General features: G+C 54.0%; 1 protein-coding gene across 2 annotated transcripts in view; it reads right to left on the minus strand.

Annotated features, from left to right (window-relative positions):
* Window positions 1-22,537, minus strand: part of RBM19 (RNA binding motif protein 19) — a 142,036-nt gene that overhangs the window by 16,772 nt on the left and 102,727 nt on the right. For both annotated transcript variants that reach the window (XM_009181773.4, XM_009181772.4), the window contains 2 exons: window positions 19,893-19,998; window positions 5,978-6,098 (listed from right to left, as the gene is read on the minus strand). In XM_009181773.4, the coding sequence (XP_009180037.3) occupies window positions 5,978-6,098; window positions 19,893-19,998 (227 nt within the window). The remainder of the gene's footprint in view (window positions 1-5,977; window positions 6,099-19,892; window positions 19,999-22,537) is intronic.

The following is a 22,537-nucleotide window of genomic DNA, read 5'->3' on the forward strand; positions in this document are numbered from 1 at the left end:
GGTATTATTTAGCTTGAACTACAAATTGAACGTTCTACTATGACCTTGGTGCCTCAGGGACCCAGGGGAGATGAGGCCAGTCCTGGGAGCTGGGAAACTGAGTCCAGGGGCAGGGGCACTCCAGGGTAATTCATGCTGGTGGCACCGACCACATCAGGGCTTCGGCTAGTGCCAAAGCTCCACTCTATCTGCTCTGGCCACCTCCCACTGTCCCTGAGTGCAGCTCACAGGCCACAGTGTCACCGGCATCTTCCTGCCAGGCCCTGCTGAACGGTTAGGATGCCTGCCTTTCATTCTGCGGCCCACATTCTGCAGGGAGCTCTTTGTTGCAGCCTCAGAGCTCGGCAGCCTCCACCTGAGATCTGAGTGCCTTCCTGGCAGAGTTCAGGGCTGAGGCTAGAGCCGGGAGAGGGAACTGGGCACGGACACCACCTGCCCTTAGGGTCTGCCAGGGCCCCAGGAGCTCTGAACAATGCGGATTTTGACACAAATGAACTGGGTATTTTTCTCCTTGGGAAAAGGGCACAGGGTGGGGAGAAGGGTCCGGCCAGGAGGGCAGGAGGCTGGCGGGCCTATTCTGAACATTTGAGGCTGCTGTGGGCACCTCCTGTGTCCCAGAGACATCAATCAGACAACGGGTGTCTCAGTGGGCGAGAGAGACGGACATCTCCAGCATGCCTGCTCTGTGCTGGACACACTCCAGCCATCACCTCACCTTCCCGATCCAGTGTCACACTCCCAGGGGAGGACGGAGAGAGAGGTAAACCTGAATATCCAGCCATCACCTCACCTTCCCGATCCAGTGTCACACTCCCAGGGGAGGACGGAGAGAGAGGTAAACCTGAATATTGTCCAAGTTTAACCATTCACTACCATGTGACCTTGGGCAAGGTGCTTCATCTCCGCGGGCCTCAGTTCTCTCATCTGTAGAATGGGGAGATGAACGGCATCTCACTCACAGGGGTGGTGTGTGAATGACATGAGACCCCTCACAGCAAGGGATTTAGAAAAGTTCCTGGTCCCCAGTAAGGAAAGCTGCTACTATGGCTTTTGTTACTTCCCTGATCACTGTCAAATCAATTCCAGAAGGGGTACCCCTGTTAACAACATCTTTCAAATGAGAAAACAGAAGCCCACAGCGCGCAGTGACTTGCCCCAGGACAGTAGCCTGGGACTTGCCCTGGGACACACAGCCAGAATGCAGAATCCGGGACTTGCCCTGGGACACACAGCCAGAATGCAGAATCCGGGACTTGCCCTGGGACTCACACCCAGAATGCAGAATCCAGGTCTTGCTGACTCCAAAGTTGATGCTCTTTTTCCTAAGCTGGTGGTTCCTAAACCTTTTGGGGCCCATGATCTCCTAGAAAATCTGATGAAAACAAAAGATTCTCTTGCCAGAGACACACATAGACACAAACGCAATCACCAGGCGTTCCCAGTCCCTCTGAGGCCAGCCATACTGGAAGAGAAAGTTCCATGGATTCTTAGTTAAAAAACAATCCCCATCTTACATCTTGCTGTATTCTACAGTGTGTTCTTCTGTTTTTAAGGGATTATCATGCTTCTTTGGAAAACAGTGCTGAAAAATGCCATGAGGAATTCAGATTCTTTGGCTCCAAACTCTCAGGCCACTTCCTGGTCCACACAGGTGAGGCCAGCAGGGAGGTCTGACACTCCGCTGTGCTTGGCCTTGACCCCTGTGGATGGGTCACATCCAGGACCGTATCAGCATCCTCTCCAACCTGGGCACTGTTTCTCAGGGCTGCTCCTGCCCCCAGGAAAACACAACCCCTACCCCTGGCAACATGCCCTGACATGGTCGTAGGTCACCATACATGCTGGACATTCTCTGTCTGGTCCCTCCACATCCATCCTCTGTTCTGCTCATCCCCGGAAGGCTGACCCTACTGAATGTGTCACAGGGACAATCTGGGCCTGTGGCCGACAGGTGGGATGGCCTGATGGGAGGCTGCGGCTGGAGAGCAGAGGGCCGCAGGAGAGAGAGCTGCAGCTGTTCTGTCCCTAGCCCCTTCTTCATGCCTTGATGCTGTCCTCTGGCACTGTCCCTCCATACTGCAGTGCCCACTGGTAGCTGCTCCTAGGCTCCTGTCCTCACTGGAACCCAGGAACATCACTTCCTCCCCTGCCCTTTCAGCCCCTGGGGCGGTAAGAGCTCTGACGCTGCTCCCCTCTGGGAGCCCCAGCATCCTGCTGCTCCGTTGGCACTGCCTATACCCCTGTAAGCTGCCATTGCATGACAGGGTCTTTCTATGAGGCTCCTGTGTGAATTCTCTTCCCTCCTGGGGCCTCGGCCCATCTCCCGTGGCACTGGGGGAGGGTCCCTAAGTGCTCATCTTTTGACACTCTTAGGGAGCCCAGAGCCGATGTCCCCTTCCAGAACCTGGGAGGGCAGTGCTTTTCCAGAGGGACTCAGAGGGGTGGAAACATGTGGCTGTGACACTCAAGCCCACCCTCAGGGGCCTTATCTCATCTATGCATGTCAGCTTCCTTATCTGTACAATGGGAACAACGAAACACGCACACGACAGGGCCTTCCACAAGCATATGCCGTGCCAATCCTGAAGGGCCAGCAGTGCTTATCATTATGATTCGTTATTCATTCTCTCAATTTCTGAAGCAACCCTGCAGATCTTAGGTTCATGGTCTGGATGAGTCAGAGGGCCAGAGCCATGCAGTCAGTAAACACTCACATGCCCCAGGTTAATGAGGCCCTGGGACTTTTTCTTTTTCTCTTTTTTTTTGAGACAGAGTGTCGATCTGCCACCCAGGCTGGAGTGCAGTGGTGTGATCTTGGCTCACTGTAACCTCCACCTCCCGGGTTCAAGTGATTCTCCTGCCTCAGCCTCCCAAGCAGCTGGGACTACAGGCATGTACCTCCAAGTCCGGCTATTTATTTTGTATTTTAAGTAGAGATGGGGTTTCACCATGTTGGTCAGGACGGTCTCAAATTCCTGACCTCAAGTGATCCACTCACCTCGGTCTCACAAAGTGCTGGGATTACAGGCCGGAGCCACTGCGCATGGCCAGTAGTTTTTTTTGTGACGTTAGATAGTATAACATAGTTGGGGCCGGTGACTGGGGTGGGAGGCTCTACAGCCGGTCTGGAGTTCACGTCCGAGCCTTGCCACTTCCTCGCTTAGACACAGCACTGCCTACAGCTGCCACAGTTGCTGTGAGCACTGAGATGATGCCAGTGTGAGGACGGCTCCCTGATGCACAGTAAGTGCTTAATAAACACTACTCGTCATAAATGACTGCAGTGTTTGGCAGGCCTCAGTTCTCATCTGTGAAATGGGGCTAATCTCATGGAGCTGCTGGGGAGTGAATCGGAAGATGTAGGCAAATGAAGAACTGTCATTGTTACTGTTACCATTTGATCTGGCCGTCTGGCCTTGGCCTGGCTGGTAAGTGGCTGTGGAGACAGCCAATCCCACAGAAATGCTGCCAGCCAAGTCTTTCCACTGTGGCGAGGCAATAGTGCTGTCTCTGGAACTCGATTTATTAAAGGGGGCTTCTCTCTAAGGCAGGGCAGAACTGCTGAGCCTGCACTCCTCAGCTGGCCCAGGGGGTGGGGGATGGGGGTGACGGGGGAGGTGGGCCCCCGTCTCCGCTCTGGGGAGAGTCCCTTACGCAAACATTTGCCGACGGGAGCATTTGGGCTTGTCAATGTTGTCGATAAGGACAGGCTCTCTTTCTGCACATCAGGATTTGGGGCCTTATTGAGTTGTGAGCTTGCAACTGTGTATTTAGCCTTCACTTCTCTGGTTCCACATTTGTCTAAGCTCAAATATTCCCCAGTCTGAGACTGGGAGCCTGGCATGTGCCAGGTACTGTGCCGGGCACGGGGGACCCAGGGAAGAACTGATCACTAACAGAGATGAGCATGACACAGCCTCCACGTGGGGGAGGCACGGGTCCAGAGAGGATAACAAACCATAAAGAAATAAGTTACAGCATGGCAGGAAAGCACAGTGACAGAAGAGGAGAGTAGAGGATGGAGAAATTACTGATACTTGTGGAGGGAGAGGGAACAGGGAAGGCTTCCTGGAGGAGGTGTCATTCTATCTGGGTTTTGAAGGCATTTACCAGGTTAAAAAAAAAAAAAAAAAAGTGAGGGGCAAGGCATTCTAAGCAGAGGGAACAGCGTGTGCGAAGGCACCCAATCCTGCCTGGAGTCTGGGGAACAATGAACTCTGTGGGAGGTGCAGTGGGAGGAAGGAGGAGTCTGGGAAGACCATGGGTGTGGGCAGTAGGCAGTGTTCTGAAGGGTGTGGCAGCTGGGCTAGAATCAAGGGTCTTCCCTGCTATCTCTGGAGTTCCATGTCCACTTGTGGGGGATGCAGTCCTGCTGCATTGCTGAGACACTGCTTCTCAGAAGCCCAGTCATTTCGCCCTAAGGAAGACCAGTGCCCCCACTGGAAGGCTCCCATCTCCATAAGAGAAACTGTTTCCAAGGTGCTGCCTGGTTTGGCAACAGAGCCGCACCGGTCAGGAGAGGGAACAATCACTCCTGGCTCCAGGTTCCATGTCTACCCAGAGAAGCGGGGTTGGGGAATGCTGGCAGCAAACACCCAGTTTGCACCCAGGTGACACCTGAGGCACTGAGCTGCCCCACAGGGAAGGGATGGATGAGGGCACAATGACGGCTCCAGCCAAGAAAGCACCTGAGACCTGGGACCCAGGCGACAATGAGGTGGGGAGGAATGCGGCGGTGTGCCAGGAAGACCTCAGAGCACCACAGGTAGCACTACAGACAGGACTGTTCCCCATGACGGAGCCTGGCTTTTCTGGGCATGCAAAAGGCAGAGAAGCTCCCCAGCTGGGTGACCCACCGCCAAGTAAGCAGGATCCAAAGTGGGTGGAGAGCCAGCAGCCGCCGTTTTGCTGCCGGGCCCAGGCCACAGTGGAAGCACTTCTGCGATGGGAGGCAGAGGTGTGGAGATGGGGATCAAGGTCAGGTACCCCTTGATATCCCAAGTTTGGAGGGTGTGTACCGGACAGCAAGGGGCACCTGCCATACCTTCCATGTGCCCAGGGTGGAGCGATTCTTGAGGCTGTCTCAACCTCTCCTCACCTGACTCAACACAACCTCTTGGAGAAGACGAGGCCCTGCCGACCTCATCTGCTCCCTCTCTCCTCCCCTCAGCTCCAGCCATGCCGGCCTCCCTGTTTCTCACACACATCGAGCTTGCTCCAACCTTGGGGTCTCCCTGCCCCTGGCCTCCTGCTTAGGCAGCCCTTTCTTGGGTACACCTCTGCAGTGAGGCCTCTCTAGCCCACCTGATGAGGAATGTGTCCCAGCCTTTTCCACCTGAGCCTTGGACCCTGCTTGGTTACCGTCACATGGGTACATGAGGGCACAGCGGGCGCTCAGTATTTTCTGGCCACCACCTGAATAGTCACTGAGGCCACATGACACCACCAAGGTGGGTAAGAGGGGAGTGAGACCTGTGGGCATCAGCCCTCCAGCAGGGAGTGGATGATCCTCCACCGGGGTCATGGAGGCAAGTGATCAGCAAGAGTGTGGTCCCCAGGGCCGGCCACCAGGAAGGCCGTGAGCATCCCTGCCCCGTGAACACTGGAATCTGAATACAGAGCACTGTGAGGACAGGGCCAGCAGCTGCGAGCTGTGGCCTGGCAACCCGGCAGGCAGGGAGCGGATACACACTCTGACCTCTGTCTCTTCCTGCCAAGGCGCCCAGTGACCCAACCTGACCGCAACCCAAAAGGGCACAGAACCCGGATGCTTTCACACAGGCCAGCCTCCTGGCAGGGAGTGCCCAAGAAAGGTGGAGAGCAGGTCTGGAGGGGCTGTGGGAGGATACCCAGCAGGAGGTGCTTGGCAGCCCTTGTGCCCATAGCCTGCTGGGTAAGGGCAGTTCTCTCAGATGCCCCACCTCTTGTGTTCCCCAGGGGGCCCATGAATCAGCCCAAAAGACCGTCCCGCTCCTACCGTGAAAGTGCGCGGCCGTCTTCCGCCTTAGGGCCTGCAGGGTCACCTCGGAGTCGGCCCACTCCAGCACCAGCCTCCGGCCGTACAAGTGGGTGCTGTGACACAGGGCATTGAAGGCTCTCTGCAGAGGGACAAGAAACAAAACTGCACATCAGCTGGATCAGCGCGGCAGACACTCCACTCTGCCCGCCAGCTGCCTGCCCGAGTCTCAGATGCCAAAGCCCAGGTTCTGGCCCCGTGACATCTGATCTCCAGCGAGGGTTTGGGGAGCAGTTGGGTGCATCTATTTAATTAGTGGGTTGCGTTCCCAGGGAGAAAGCTGCAAGTGACTGAGCAGTCAATATATCCGCCGTCTGGGCTGTAATTGGTGCCTGGGCCGAGGCAGCCGTCTATTTGCTGCGTGTCATCCGATCTGTGGAGGGCGACCCCATTAGTGGGCTCGCCTCCCACCCGGCTGTCTGCATGGTGGCCACTTGAGAAAGCCGAGCCCTGGCTGGCCGCCAGATGACAAGCGTGCAGGCCTCTGGGTGTCACTGGGTGCCGCTCTCCTTCACTGCCCTGGTGACTCTGTCCCCCACGCTGTTCGGAGGGCCCCTTCCGCCTCCGCTGCCAGTGCCCTTTGCCTCCTCGCTGGTTCCCCCAGTCCTGTACTCCCAGCTCCCACCCCCAGCTCAGCAGCCTGGGTCCTGGCACAGGCTGTTCCCGCTCACTCTTTGCTCTTCCCGACTCCCACATGCTGCCTGGTTCCTCTTCCTGCTTTTCAACAGCTATACCGAGATAGAATCCACATACTGTATACACCGCTTGTCTGAAGACAATTCAATGGCTTTTAGTATCATCACAGAGCTGTGCGAAATGTCACCAAATCCATTTTAGAACGTTTTCATCACCCCCAAAGGAAACCCCACACCCCTTAGCTAGCAGTCCCCCAGCCCTTGGCAACCACCAGTCTGCTTTCTGTCTTTATGGATTTGCATATTCTGGACATTTCATGGGAATGGACTCATATGGTAGTGATCAGTACCGTCTTAAACATTGCTAGGTCTCAAGTTCAATGGCACTGGACAGGAACACCCTGAGTTGATGGGCTCATCCCCAAACACTCCTATGGCGCAGTCTGAGGTCACCCTGCTCAGGAAGGACAGACCCTGCAGGTCCTAACTTGAAGATCTTGGGCAAGTTAAAGAAATGTGCCTTGACTCTGTTTTCCTTACCTATAAAACAAGTATGCTCATATATGCCAATCTCAGGGGTTCTAGGGACAAAAACGAGTCAACACAGTGTCTAGAACAGTATGGGCACACCATAATTACTCAATAGATGTTACTTCTCGTTGCTGTTGTTTTGTTACCGTAGACATCACATCTGTAGCTGCTTTCTGTCAGCAGAGAGCTTTCGGGCAGGCAGTGGTTTAAAAAGCAGTAGGCTCCAGGTGCTCAAGCATTGGCAGTGGAGAGCAACAGTGGCTAAGAAGGCCCTTTGCTTTGCTTCTGGGTTGCAGAGAGCACCAGTTGGTACAAGCAGAGGAGGGGTTTGCTGCTCTTGTTTCTTTTATGCCGTGAGGAATCATATAACTGGAAGGGTCTGGATGGAAACCCATCCAACTGTGCTCCTTATCTACAATGTAGCTCTTACGGTTGGACCATGTCCCGCAAGAGGGGTCATGTTGAGTCCTAACCCCCTGTACTTCAGAATGTGACCTTATTTGGAAATAGGTAGTTGCAGATGTAATCAGTCGAGACGAGGTCATACTGGAAAATGAAAGGCTTTGAGCCAATGACTAGTGTCATTGGATGGCCATGTGAAGACAGAAACACAGGGTGAATGCCGTGGGGAGATGGAGGCAGATACTGGGTGATGAGTCTACAAACCAAGGATGCCAGCTGTCCCCAGCAGCCAGGGAGAGGCACCAAACAGGGTTTCCCTCGGAAGGAACCAATCCTGCCAGCACTTGATTTTGGACTTCCAGCCTCTAGAACCGTGAGACACATTTCTGGATTTTTAAAATGCTTTCTGAGGCAAGGTCTCGCTCTGTCACTCAGGATGGAGTGCAGTGGCATGATCATGGCTCACTGTATCCTCGAATTCCTGGGCTCAGGCGATTCTCCCACCTTGGCCTACTGAGTAGCTGGGACCACAAGGCACGTGCTACAATGCCTCACTAAGTTTTTCATTTTTTGTAGAGATGGGGTCTCCTTACATTGCCCAGGCTGGTCTTGAACTCCTGAACTCTAGTGATCCTCCTGCCTCAGCTTCCCAAAGTCCTGGGATTACAGGCCTGAGCCACTGTACCCGGCCCATTTCTGTGGTTTGAAGCCATCCAGTCTGTGGCATTTTGTTACAGTAGCGCTAGGGAAAGGACGCAGTGCCCTTGGGTAATCAACTGCCTCAGTTTCCTCATCCATGTTGGGGCTGGCTATGGGACTTACACAAAACGTGCACAGAGGGCAGCACATAATATACATTCGATAAACAAATGAATCCGAAAAGACAAAAGGGAGTGACAACATGCATCTTTTTAAAACCAGACATGTGGCCAAATTAAAGAAACGCTTTGTTCTCCTCTGTGCTGTTCTGAGAAGGACCAGGTGCAGAAAACTTTTTCTTTCCTTTTTTTTTTTTAACTTTAATTTAAAAAACTCTTTCTGACTGCCAGCAGAGCCTCTGCTTTTTTTTCCATGTGGATATAAAAATGCATCTGGACTCCGAGCCGAAATGGCCCATTCAGAGCTTTAAAACACACGCGTTCTCAGCTGGCGAGGCAGAGAAACGGCTTGACTGGGGGAGTTGGGGTTTTAAGGCAGGGGAGAGGAATTGGTGGGGAGTCTGGCATGGCGGATGTTCCATCCTCGTGCCAGGGTCCCTGAGGAGCTGTGGTCCCGGGGACACGGTGGGGTGGGGGTGGCCAAGGGGATGCATCTGGTGAATGCTAGGCTGGAACTCTCAAGAATGGAATAAGATCTCAGGAGGTAGGTCTGGGTGAGAGGCCCCAACCCCAGCCTCTCTGATTCCCACTGTTAGATTTCAATGTTTCTTTCTCTCCCTTAGAAGCCAGTTCTCCATTCCTGTACCACAGAAAGCCTTGGAGATCTCCATTCATTGCAGGAGTCACCAAAAATTCCCTCTCCTGGTTTCTTTCTGACATCACCTCTCACAAATCTTCCTCTCTTCCCTCTGCACTCCTCTGACACGTTACTAGCCTCTCTCTGGAAGAGCTCTTCACGGTAAGAGGGGAGGTGGCATGGCAGTTAGAGAGGGTGGGCTCTGCTGCTGGCCTGCCTTGGTTCAAATCCCTGCTCCACTGCTTACGAGCTGTGTGATCTCAGGCAAGCTGCTGAACCTCTCTCTCTGAGCCCGAGCTTCCTCATATGTAAAAGGAGGGCAGCAGCAAAAAGTAGTGAGAATTCAGAGAACTGTTAAGTCTGACACTTAGAACACTGCCTGGCACATAATATGTGGCACTTAAGATTGGCTGCTGTGATGATGACGTATGCTTCCACTTTTCATTATCAGGCTAAAGAGCGGGGACAAGGGAAGGTAAGACACAAAAGCTCTTTTGTATTTGAAGTTAGAGCACAATACGTGGTTCTCCAAAAATAGCAGAATTACCCTGCTGAGTTCTAGTCCCCGCAGGTTAATATGAAATCAGGTTGCGTTCCCGAGTTCCCACTGCCTGGGTGGCTGGAATATGGTGGCCTCAAACTGTCGCAGGCGGTATGAGGATAGTGATTTGAGGCTAAAATTGGCCTCGGATAATCCAGAGTAATTGTGTTTCATTAAAAGAGCGTAACAAGAGCTTGTTGTATTTGACACATTCTAGGAGGTAAGGCAGGTGTGGAGGAGGAGGAAGATGCAGGCCCGGGCCTCAAGGGGCTTTCGGGTTGGCACAGGAAAGACTGTGAGAAGTTTGGAAGGTTCCAGCCATCACAGAGGGGAAAGTGCAAGCCAGAGAGGTTCACCAGCAGCATCCTCCCTGGTCTCCGCCTACACGTGATCCCATTAAAACTTGACCTCCACCTTCTCGCAAGCGTTTTTCTAAACCTCAACTGCAGGCATGGTGCTCCTCTGCCAAAACAGCCCCCGGGCTTGTTCATCTCAGGAGACGGAGGAGTTACTAGACCTTTGCTCCTCTCCAAGTCTGTCTGATTTTCCTTTTGTGGCATCAAAGGCCTTTTTAGCATGGATGATCCTATCTCCTAGCTCCACAGAACTCCAAGCATATCACCTCAGCCCACTCCTGAGAACAGGTATTATTCTCCCATTTCAGTGACTGGGAAACTGAGGCACTGGCCAAGGCTTGTATGCAGGTCAGCTTCCTTCTCCTTCTTCCTTTTGGCCTCTACATGTTGTCTCTGGGCCTCTTACACAGACGGCCCAGGGAGGGTTCTGCCCCTCCTGCACAGGCAACAGCCAGGCACCCTCCCTGTGCCCTGGACACCCGGCCTCCGTTTCCAGAACCTGCTCCCTGCCCCATAATGCCTTCTGTGTGCCAGTCTTCCTGACTCGACTTTGAACCCTGGAGGGAAGGCACTCCATGCTTAAGATCCTCAGCCTGGTGCTGGGGCAGAGGCCACTCAGTCAATGTTCACAAAGCACACTGTGGCGTCTCCTTCACTGGGGGTCTTGAGAACACGTCTTCAGACTGGGGTAGATGGTTAGGCTGGTCCTAGCTGGGGACGGAGGGCTGGCTTAGATGTCCTGCCACAGTTCCCTTCAAACCCCTGCACTTTATAGACTACAAGCGCAGCGGGGATAAGAGCGTGTCCCATTCTGAGAGAGCAGGTAGTCCCCAACCATCCAGATGAGTGGGACATTTGGCCTTTTGAAACGATACACAAATAATCTTGGGTATGGCTCTGCTCCCAACATGCCTGGCTCAGGGCCTTGCAGGACAGGAACAGTAACCTGCACCACTAGGGCTTGAGAGATCGCATGTCAGACCTCCAGCTGGTTTGCTGGAGAGGCCTGAAGATCCAGCACAGAATCCCAAGGATGCAGGAGTCCAGCAAAACGAACGTCACAGAAGAGAAGCCACTTCCATTCTTGGGAGTACTTCCTGCCATCATTGATGGCCAGGACTGGTTATTCCTGGCCCCCCTCCCCCATCCTCTACACTTTGGGAGTCGACTCTGCACAATGTGACGAGGGCTTCCTCGGCCTCTGGTATCTACTGAGGTGAAGCAAATGGGCGGCACTGCTGGGAGACTAGGGGGAAGACAGGAAGAGGGAAGAGGGGAATAGGGAGGAGAGAGGTTGGTGCTGCATCCCTCCCCCTCCCCGCAGGGCTGTAGCTCCTGCTCAAGGTCTCTTCTCGGCAGCTCTAGCCCTGCCTTTCCTTCCAACCCTCCTCTTGGCCTAAGTGAGATGACAGTTCTGGGGGCTTTGCCATCCCTGGGCAGTCCCTTCTCCCTACCTATACCTCCATCAACACCTCTTCATTCACACCACCTGGGGGTGGGGGTAGATTCTGTTTCCTGCCAGATCCCTGGGTGTCTCGCATGCCTTGGCCCTACTCAGAATTTGAGGCCCACCCAGGAAAGCTCTGAGCAGGTCTAGCCAGACTTCAGGGCTGCCCTCATGATCCAGCTCTCTGGCTCTGCTGTCCTGAAATCATAGCTCTTTGAGCTCCTCTGACTCCAGCCATGGACTCCAGGCATCAAGAGGCCTGGCCTCCTGCCGCCTTTTCTGAATTCCCTTAGAAGGCAATCTGCTAAGGTGGTGTGGGGTTGACAGCCGCAGGCTAGACTGTGGCCCAGCCTGGCGGCCTCTTTCAAGAACTGGGAAGGCACTGGAAGGCTGCCAGTGCAGCGCTGGGCCTGACCTTTCTGCAGCTTCCCTGGAGACAGACCTCCTCTCACAGCAACAAAAGGCATTGCACGCCCTTGGCAGGACTCCCATCCCAAGGGGCTGCGAAGAACTGCCCAGGGCCATGGCTTCTGGGCAGAGCTGAGGACAGTATTCCTGTCTTTAGAAGACCAAGGCATTCTCCTGGCCCCTCCTGCTCCCAGGGAGCTGTCTCTGGCAAAGCCAGAGGGCTGCATCTCTCAGCAGACGCTAAATCTGTCCAAACAGGGATAACACCAACCCCTCCCAAACCCGTTGTGCCCCCAACACCCAGAATAAGTGGCTGGCACTGTTGGGGGCTCTCTGCAGAGGTGGTCAAAGGGACTTCTGGGAGGAGGGTCTGCCTCCCTGGGGTGTTTTAATGCCATCACCCTGAGAGAGAGACAGATCCTTTCTCTATCTATCTACCACTAGCTGCTTCTCTCCTCACAGGGTAGCTGTCTGCTAGGCAGGAGTTTGCCCAGAGTAAGTCAAGCTCCCTGCACAATCTTGGGTGATTCCCACCCCAGTCCCTTCCCAGAAACGACACCACGGAGCTGAGGGGGAACTCCTAGGAGAGACATCCAGGGTCCGCTTTCAGGTGATGCTGTCTGAACTCTTCAGACAAAGAGGTACCTCTCTCTCCCACTCACTCATTCCTCAGCTCGCTCAGCTCAGTGCGATTCGACTCTAAGTCTCTGCGGAGCTGACTGTGAGGCAAACAAGAGACGAGGCGACAAAGATGGGACACACTTTGGACCTCTGCCAATTTATAGCATCCCTGAGAGAGGAAAGAGAGCCACTAGGGAGAGAGGGCCAATGCCAGGGACCCAAGGGCACCAAGCCACAAGGCCATGGCAGCAGGCGCAGCTGAGGCTCTGAGCTCTCCCTCAGGCACAGCCCTGGGCCTGCCACTTTCAAAAAACTTCTCTAAGTTTTGACTTTTTCAACTGTAAAATGGGGGTGCTTCAGCGTCTCAGAACTGCTGGGAAGCATAAATAAGACAGCAACTCTTCCTTTAGCCCAACGCCCGGCACAATGGGAAGGGCCTAATTCCTGGTACCTGTTGCTGGTGCCATTTGTGGTAAAGTTTTTTTTTTTTTTTTTTAATTTAAATTTTAGGCCAGGTGCGGTGCCTCATGCCTGTGATCCCAGCACTTTGCCGAGGCGGGGGGAATCATCTGAGGCCAGGAGTTCGAGACTAGCCTGGCCAACATGGAGAAATCCCGTCTCTACTAAAAATACAAAAATTAGCCAGGCATGGGGGTACACGCCTGAGATCCTAGCTACTTGGGAGGCTGAGGCAGGAGAATCCCTTGAACCTAGGAGGTGGAGGTTGCAGGGAGCAGAGAACGTGCCACCGCACTTCAGCCTGGGGGACAGAGCGAGATTGTCAAAAAAAAAAAAAAAAAAAAAAAAAAAAATTATTTTAAAGCTGTTAAAAGGGAGGAAAGCTGTCAACTTGGCTGGGAGTTTTACCTTTCCTTGATGACTAGTACTGCCTGCCCGATAAATATGAAATGAGGACGTCTGAACCTGAGTCCTTCTCACTCTCATCTCTGTAGGACTGTGCAGGCCTCAATCCACACAGAAGCTCCAGGGACACAATTAGCAGAGGGATCCGTCCTGGCACTGCATCTTGGCTACAAGGGCTGCTCACCTGCCAGTCTGAGGAGGGCAGCCTGTCCTGATCCCAGGTCTCAGCCCATACATATGTGTGCTGGCCGAGCCTGCCTTGAAATGCAAGCTCGGGATCCAAACACATTTTCCATTCCTCCTGGGCTGTGCTGAAGAAAACTTGGCAAAAAGCCCACAATTACAACAGAGTTGTGAGCGCACACACGTCACATGCACACCTGAACAGAAAAGTGGAGACAAAACTCCAATTCCTGAATTTGCTTCCGGTTAACACTTTGGGACACACAGGACAATGGACACCTAGGTTTCAGGCTGCAGCACCTCTGATCCCCAGGGTCCCAGAGGAACACTCAGCCACCCTCACTTCTTTGGTGTCACGTGCCACAGCCTGTGTTAAACGCTTTGCACGCAACATTCTGCTTCGTCTTCACAAACGCCTCAAGGGGAGCCTTATTATTGCCTGTGTGGGGACGAGTCACTTGGGCTAGAGGGATCTGAAGTCCCTTGTCCACGTTCGCACAGCTGCAAAGAGGCCGCTTCATGTCACAGGCCACACCACCGTGCAGCACGCTCCTCCTTCTCTGCCCTCAGTTTAAGCAAACGTGTTGAATGCATGCCACTGACAATCTAATAGTGATTGTTTACTGTGCACACAACATGGCTCAGCACTGTGCTGGGTGCGCTGGGCACCCGGTGAGGAGGAAGGCTATCCCTGCCTTAATGAGCTTCGTCTGGCTTGCTCGTCATTGGTCCCTTCCACTACAGGTCCTGTTTGGGTGGAATCTGCCAGGTGAAGACAGTAGGTTCACAGAATATTCCTCAAGAGGCCCAGTGGGAGCCTCTCCCAAAACACCGGCCTCCCCTAGGCTGGGGAGGGCCTGGGCCACATATCCACATCCCTTCCTCTGCTCCCACCCTTGGCAGAGTGGAAAAGCGAGAAATGAGGAAGGAGACATTAACTGGTGCGACCCTACAATGAAAGCTGTGGTTGTTTACCACAGTGCGAACAGCTCTGCCTGCCAACGCCAACCACCATCGCGTCTCCCTACAGCCGGCTCCCCCCAAGTGTTTATTTAAGCCAACACATTGCTCTGCTAATTGGATAACATTCCATGTGAAAATAGACCTTTTAAAACAACAGCAGCGGCGGCAAATAAAAACAGCTGCAACTGCAAAAGTACAAAGGCACGGCAGGCCTGGGGAAGGGAAAAATTAAAGGCGCATTGCATGGGAAAAAATTAATATTCTGGCTTCTGGGCTGCAAGTCTATTCTTTGTGGTCTTCCCCTTCCGTGGTGCCCTTCCTTTCTTCCTCCAGGACCAGCCTGGTCTGGGTAAAGAGAGAGGAGGTGGCGGCTTCTAACTGGAATCACAATGGCTATTGGTGGCCACTCAGCCAATGGGGATGAGTGCACCTGGTAGGGAATCCCCAGTACAGCTGCCCAGGTGAAAGGCTGCTGCCTCCTCAGTGAGGCTACTCCTGGGGATTGGCAGGGTTTGAAGGCAGCATGGTAGTGTGTGCTAGTGGGGACAGCTCACTGAATGCCCACTCCTCCTCTGGGGGCTGGGAGGAGTTGATTTCATTCTGGACTTGTTCCCAAGAGACGTTCTAAGGGACAATCTCTTGGCCTTCCTCCAAAGTGTCCCTCTAATTCGAGAGTCCTTCTCCTTGGTGAGGTGTCAGGGCTGGGTGAGAGATGGTGGGCATGCTAGGGAGAAGAGGCGCTACCCAGAGCCTGGTGTGGAGATACACAGAATTTAAGTGAATCAGTGAACGAAGGGAGGAGGAATCCCTGGATACAGGCTTTGGAATTCGATTTTTCCCAGCTCTGCCAAGTACCGCTATATGATCTTGAGCAAGCAACTTTGTCCCTTTGAGCCTTGGTTTCCCCAGTCATCAAATGGCTTCCTATCCCCTATCTCCTAGAGTCCCGTGAGGATTAAAACTTATATATGCAAATGTCCTGCACCGTCTCTGCCAAAGACGGGCTTCCAGAAGTTGACAGTTTTTATCAACTCAAAGATATTGCCCTTTTAGAAACTTCCAGGTTGTGTGTTCCCCTGGTTGCGTGGCGCTGATAACACAACTGACAGCCATGTACACGGTGTAGACCCAGGCCCCCCAGGAGACCACTGACTTCCTATGCCACCCCCATTCTCCTTCCTCCATCAACCTCTGTCCCCTGCTTCCCTCCACACGTGGGGAAGGCTCTTGAGAAATGCCAGATCATCACACCTGGAGGTTTAGATAACACCAGCACTTTCAGAGGGACTGACATTTACTGCCCGGGACATCAGGGGCTGATAGAATGTCCTAGGTTGGGAGAATATGCCAGCTCATCGATCCTGCTTCCTCTGAGCAGGCCTCTGGTCACCAGGGCCCGTGACGAGGGCAGATGGTCAAGACCCACCCCCGGTTCACCGGAGCAGCTCAGTAACAGACCAGGGTCTGGGCTTCCCATCAATTCATAGGGCTCCACGGTTGCTTCAGCGCTGGAGCTAAGCAAATGCTCAGCAAGACTGAGGAGGGAGACTGGATGCAAATCTCCCGCCTGATGCTGGGGCTGCCGCAGCTTGGGGTGGGGCAGTGCGAGTGCGGTGAATGTCACATACAAAGCCAGCACGCTCGTGGGAGCCTCTTGCTATTATCATCAGTTGCCTGGTTACTCTGAGCTCTGCCACAACAGCCTTCGAGGAGCCTCTTGCTAGGATTCTCTTTCCAGTTTGGAGGTATGTGTGCTTAATCCAGAAGGGGCTTGATGGATATCACAGAGCCCTCGAGGATATGCACAGTGGGACGTGGGTCTCATGGAGAAAGGTCAGACAACTCAAAACCCCTCAGTTCAGGGACAGTGGAGACGGCATGTGCTCAGGGCCACAGCAAGGACTGTGGTGTTGAGGGGATGCCTTAATTCTTCTATCCTCTGCCAGCAGGCAAATGGACTGATGGATGATGGGGAAAGGGCACTGTTCTGGGAGTCGTGATACCGGGGTTCAAGCCGCAGCACTGGCCCCTCCCAGAAACCATCCATTTCTCCATTCCTTTTCCAGCATCAGCTTCTACAATGAGCTGAGCTGCCCCCTCCTTTCAACTTATCCCTCCCTTCTTTCCTCCCATCTGAGGATTGCTTGGGGTAGACCTCCTGGCTCAAGAGGTGGCCGATGCCAACGCAGGGGGCGACTATTTATCTTCATCGAGGGTGCCACGACAGGAAATGGGATCTGTGCCCTTGGCGGGGGATCTGAGTGGGTCAGGGTTGAACTGAACCCTGGGAAGGGTTTCTGAAGGAAGTCTCCTTCCCTAAGAGCTTTGACACGGGGAGGATGCATGGGAGCTGGCCCTGAGAGGCTGGAATCATGGAGGCTCCTCTACCAGCCCTGGGTTCTCACTAAATTCCTTCTGCTGAGATAAAAAAGATCACCAATGCTTTTGACTCCATGTCTCTGGCACTACTGCTCTCCCTCTTCAAACTCACGCCCACCCTCGAGCTAACTAGATATTTACAATATTCAGAATCCTATTCACTAATATGCAGTGTGCACGATTCTACGGGTCAGTGGAGAGCGCTAAATGTTCCACTCAGAAGACAATAAAGTTCTCCAGACAGACCTGGAGCCGGGGAGGGAGAAAGCAATGGCAGCTTCCCCGGGAAACAAAAAGAGCAAAGGGATCCTTGCAGGAAAGATGTGCTTGTGATGGGCTCCTCCTTCCTGGAAGACCACTGCGTTCCGTGGCACAAGCCCCAGTGTGGGAGAGGGAAGAGTTGCTACAGGGATGGAGGGGCCAGAAATAGCCGCCTGACAGGGAGAAGGGCCAATCCTTGAGAGGCTGTGAGTTGAGCCTGTACTGTCCTCGGCTGCCCTTTCTCCTCCTGGAGCCCGGGGTAAAGGCAGGCAAGGGATGGAGGGGGAGGAGCTGCCACCTCCATAAATCACTAGAGGGCTGTGCTGGGCTTCAGAATGAACATCCGCAGCCGGGCCCGGGGTGGCAAGCACGGACCCCCTGGGTGCTAGGTGAACTTCCTCAGTGGCACGCACTGCCCCGATTACCTGGGAGTCCACCTTCTGTCCTAATAAAGCTGACGAGCAAAACTGAGCCAACGGTGACATGTCAAAGGGCTCACGGCTGGCGCCCGCCCTGGTTGGACCCTCCATGTCCCAAGGGCTGTGTCAACCTGGCATGAACCTCTGGGTGCTGAAAGAGGGCTTCCAGTGAGGGGCTCCAGTGCCTTTGCGCTCTGCTCTCATCAATGGCCGGAATCCCCTCTACCTCTGACAAGCTCTTCCTCAGAAAAGCAGTGAGCGTTTCCTGGAGGAGCACCCATTGGGCTTTAAAGGTTGGCATCACAAGAGGTCCAGTGGATGGGTGAGAAAAGAGGCCCAGTGGGTGGCCAAATAAGAAGGGGAAAACCCTTTCTTATTTCAGACCACCACCATTGTCATCACTGCCGCCTTCCATCTCCTCATCACAGCCAACAGCCAGTACACAGCGGCCAGGCCCTTTTCTAAATCATCACCCCATTCAAACCTCACGATGACTCTATGAAAATACGGAAAACCCTATGACCATTTTATGAGGGGGGAAACTGAGGCACACAGAAAGGATGTCACTTGCCCAAGGTCACACGGGAGATTCGTGGCAGCCCTGGGGTTCAAACTCAGGCAGTCTGGCTTTGAAGTTTGTGCTGTAACGACAAGCTCTCGCACTGGTCTTTGTAAGAGACATTTCTGTGGAGCAGAGAGTGAATCCCTCATTTCTCCCCCAAGCACAGCCTCCTACAGGAACTCTGATATAAGATAGATGACAACACTTCTACACCATCACTGCCCAATCCCCTCAGGCACCCAGAGCTCAGTGGAATGCCGTGGAGAAAAGATGCTGCCCTGTACTCTGTTCTGTCCACAGAGCACCACATGTGGGCATGAATCCGTGGACCAAGGGTGGCTCTGAGAAGGAAACGGTGTACCAGTATCGAGTGCCCACCACATGCCAGGACCGAGTCAGTGTCTCCCATGCATCACCTGCTCTAACCCTGGGAGGGGGGCGCAGCCATCATTCTCGTTTCACAGATGAGAAAACTGTGGCACAGGGAAGGCCAGTGTGGGTTGAGCTGCCACGGGTGGGAGCTCTGAAAGGCAGCCCTCTGCTGCTACCCTGAGCCAACGCAGGGCACCACGTGCCTGCCCCGCTGTGAGGGTGAGGGCCGTGACCTGCTGCATGCAAGGTGGGTTCCCTGCTGTCCCTGACGTGAGGCGAGGGAAAGGCTGCCAGCCAGGAGGAGAGAGGAGCAGATGTCTGGACAAATATGGCCATGTGTCAACAAAACAGGCACTTGAGCTCAAGACTCAGAGACAAAGGTGGCTGGCGAGGCTCTCCGAGGGTCCCAGTGCACCTTCTCTGCCTGTGTGTGTTCCCAGGGCCCACAAAGGCCGCAGCTGTGTCCCGGAGCTGCCACCTTTGGTTCTGCACAGCTGACCCACACCCTGGGCCTCTTGTGATGCCAGACTGCTAAAGCCCAATGGCTGTGATTCCAGGAAATGTTCACTGTTCTTCTGAGGAACAGCTTGTCAGAGGTGGAGGGGATCCCAGCCATTAATGAGACCTCCCTGTCACTTTATTTTAGCCTTGAGGAACAGCGAGGCTGAGAGGGGACAGGTCGCCTGCGGGCAGAGCTCACGGAAGGCAGCCCACTGTGACAGCTCTGCCACTACCTTCCTTCTGGATTCTGACCTGGAGCTCGGTGCCACGAGGGCAGTGGCTTTGGGTACAGCCGGGCCCTTGTTCACACAGCCTCTGCCCCACATCGGCGGCTGGGCCCAGCACCCACTGCAGGAACAAAGCCTGGCTGTGCTGCACTGAACCAATTTGGAGATGCCGCCTTGCTTAAAAAATAAAAGGTTCTCAAGGAGCCTGGAGGGATTTCGGTACACACGCTTCCATGCAGCTGCACCTGCCGGGGCTGCCCTCACAGACAACCAGCACAAAACAGAACCCCCGGCCATGAGCAGAAGAAAGGAAGGGAAAGATGCATTCCCTTGGCTGCTTCTTGGGTGCCTCTTACTCTCCTTTCCAAGTGCTCTGCCCTCTCCGCACTGTTCTGTGTGGCATTTCCCATGCTGCCTACCCCACGGGGCCACCTGAACTGAGGAATTTTCTTGATGACTTGGAGAGGCCTGGGAAACGCATTTGCTTCCCATCCCCAGTTTATGTCCCAGGTTCCTGCATACATGAAACAGGGGGAGGGAAGGGGGACACAGAAACTGCTCCTTCCTCTGAATACAAAATCCCCAGGATCTTCTCCAAGGATGTTGTACACATTAAGCAGAATCAAAGGCAAAAAGAGAACACCTGCATGAGGAGGTGACTCTGTGTGTTAGAGGCCTGGCTGCCTCTCCTATAACGGGTCCTGGAAGGGGGAGGCCGGGACAGGTGGGGAAGGGAGCCACGGTCTCACCTTTGCATCCTGCTTAGTGAGGAAGTCCACAAAGCCGAAGCCTCTGTGTGTGCCTGTCCCGGTCATCTTCTTTGGCAGGCGGACCGTCTTCAACTCCCCAAAGGTGCTAAAAACAAAAGGCAAGATATAGGGGTTTAAGACTAGAGGCCTGCAAGTGAGGTCGGGAAGGCAGGACTGATTCTCACACGTAAATCCCTTTGGGTTATAAAAGACAAGTGCATGCAGGCACGCAGATGCTCGCACGTGTCAGCTCAGGGGCACGAGCGGCCTTCTCCCAGGCCCGGGCCATCAGGCAGGGCAGGGAGGGAACAATCGGGCTGGAGATGTGAATGGAGAATTTTCAGTTCCTCTGCAACTAGCTAGAGACTCTCTGCCCCCATGGGGCCCCATTTCCCTGTGGGGTAACTATGCACTGGGGAGGACCCTGCCTAGTACACAAGTAGTCAGGCTCGGGTTGGGGGGCCTGGGCAGGTCAAGGTGCTGCCCATGTGTGCGAGTCGGGGCTCTGGACATGGGACCAGCAGGGTTGCCTGACCTTTCCAAACTGCCTCTATGTCTGAGCTGAGCACATGGCGACCCCAGGCTGAGCAAATGGGACGGGGCCCCTTCTCCAGGACCTGGGACGTGGGACATGTGTTTCTTTAGCGCTCAAATGACACGCAGCGACTCCCTCTAAACCCTGCTTCCCCTCCCTCTGAGCTTTCATTTCGATATCTTCCAAGCCAAAGTCAGGCAAAGCTCTGGAGAAGAAAATGGGTTGGCTTCTCCTGACAGGGATCAAACCGGTAACCACAGCCTTGGACCATCCCCCCTGGTTCCCTCCTCTCCTCTCCCCCAGATTAAACCTTTGAGAAATTGTAGGACAAAGGGATAGGGCTTTCTCAGGCCTCCTTGCCTCCCTGTCTCACTTCCCACCCCCCAATCTTTTCCTAATGTCCATTTATCAAATATATACGTACAAATTGCTGCTGATAAATATTTAATGTGCACGGCATCTGAAGAGAGGTATTATTTTATTTGAAAATCTACACACACTTTCGGCCGCCTGGGCACACACACATACGCACGATGGTCTAGGATGCTTTGGGGCCAAAGACCGATTGGGTAAAAAACACAGTAAAGGCCGTAAGCTCTCATGAAATGATATAAGCTAAATCCAAAGCGTTAACCCACAGCCCTGTCAGCATGACCAGGCATCTGCCAGCCCAATTTCTGAAGGCAGGACGGTGTGTAAATGCGGCATTATGAATCCTCAAAATGAATCTGCACGTCTCCTCAGAGCTCTCCCCAGCAGCTCTGTTCCCCCCTCCTGGTGCCTCCTCTGTGTGGGCAACGAAAAACAACAGAGATGCACTGGTGACAAGGCCAGCCTCCCAAGGAGGGGAAGGAGCCAGGAATGTGGGGAGTGGAGCCCGGTCAGGTTTCCCTGCTGGATGGGAGCCGGGACTGGGGACCAGAGGCTGGGCAGGTGGGGACAAGGTGAGGTTGGAGAGCTGAGGAGTCAAGCCCGCAAACCCTGCTTCATTCTGCCACCTAAAGGCGAATGCATCCCATGACAGACACTGTCTCTCTTCCCTCCACCCAAGCCCCTCTGCCATGCTGGCTTTGAACAGGGAGGGCAGGGCATGGACAAATTTTCTTGTAAGCTCATTCAGAAGAATGGTTCTTTGGGTCCAGGTCTTCAGAAGGCCACTGGCACCGCAGGGATGGCACATCCGGTGGCTAAGGGGCAGGAGCCTGAGAGCATTCAGAGCTGGTATGAGGCAACTAAGAGGCACAGGGAAAACCAGGCTGGCTGCTTTCTCAACACAGCCACAGACAGCCACTGGGTGAGCTGGTTCCTCCATCCCTGCCTTGGCCTCACCTAACTGCACTACCCCGAGATGTCTTTCCCAACCCCTCAAGGCTGGGGTGACTGCCCCCATCCACAGTGTCACCGCTCACTGTGCTCCCTGACCAGGGGTCTGTGGGGTGCATGCCTGTTTACTTCTCTGCCTTCCCTGGCCGGGGCTAGGGCTCAGCTCTGCAAGAGTCCAGGCCCCATCTATCTTGCTCATCACTGGACCTGCGGCAGTGAGCCCAGTGTCTGGCTCAGGGTAGAAGCCTGAACGTATTTTGGAATGAATGAACAAGCAAGTGGTAGCCCTGGAAGGTGGACATTACCATGGGTAAATTACACCTACCCTCAGAGAGTGGTGATGAGGGTGAAATGAAACACACATAGCACTAATGTGAACTATTGTTAGCCTTATCATTCCCATGTTACAGATGAAGAAACCGCAGCTCTGGGAGCCAGGGGTCCTTCCTCACAGGCGGCAGGGCTAGAATGTGAATCCAGGCATGTCTGATGTTATGCCCGAGCTCTCTTTCTGCTGCACAATGACTCAACCCCCTTGCATCATCTGGACGGGGACTGGCCACTTGCAAGAGCTGGGGCCTCTTTCTTCCTGAGTCTTGGTCAGGTCTGCGGTGAAGCAGGAAGACCCCATGCGGGGTGGCTAGGAATGCCTTGTGTAGACTCCCAGGGGTCCAGTGACTTCCCTAAGACCACCAGGCAAGGTGGGGGTAGACCGAGTCCCAGTTCTTTCTGCCCACACTGTGTGCAAACCCTCTACTTCTGCCCACAAGGGCTATAATCTCCTATC

The sequence above is a fragment of the Papio anubis genome, chromosome 9 (genome assembly GCF_008728515.1).
Source record: "Papio anubis isolate 15944 chromosome 9, Panubis1.0, whole genome shotgun sequence".
NCBI classification, from domain to species: domain Eukaryota; kingdom Metazoa; phylum Chordata; class Mammalia; order Primates; family Cercopithecidae; genus Papio; species Papio anubis.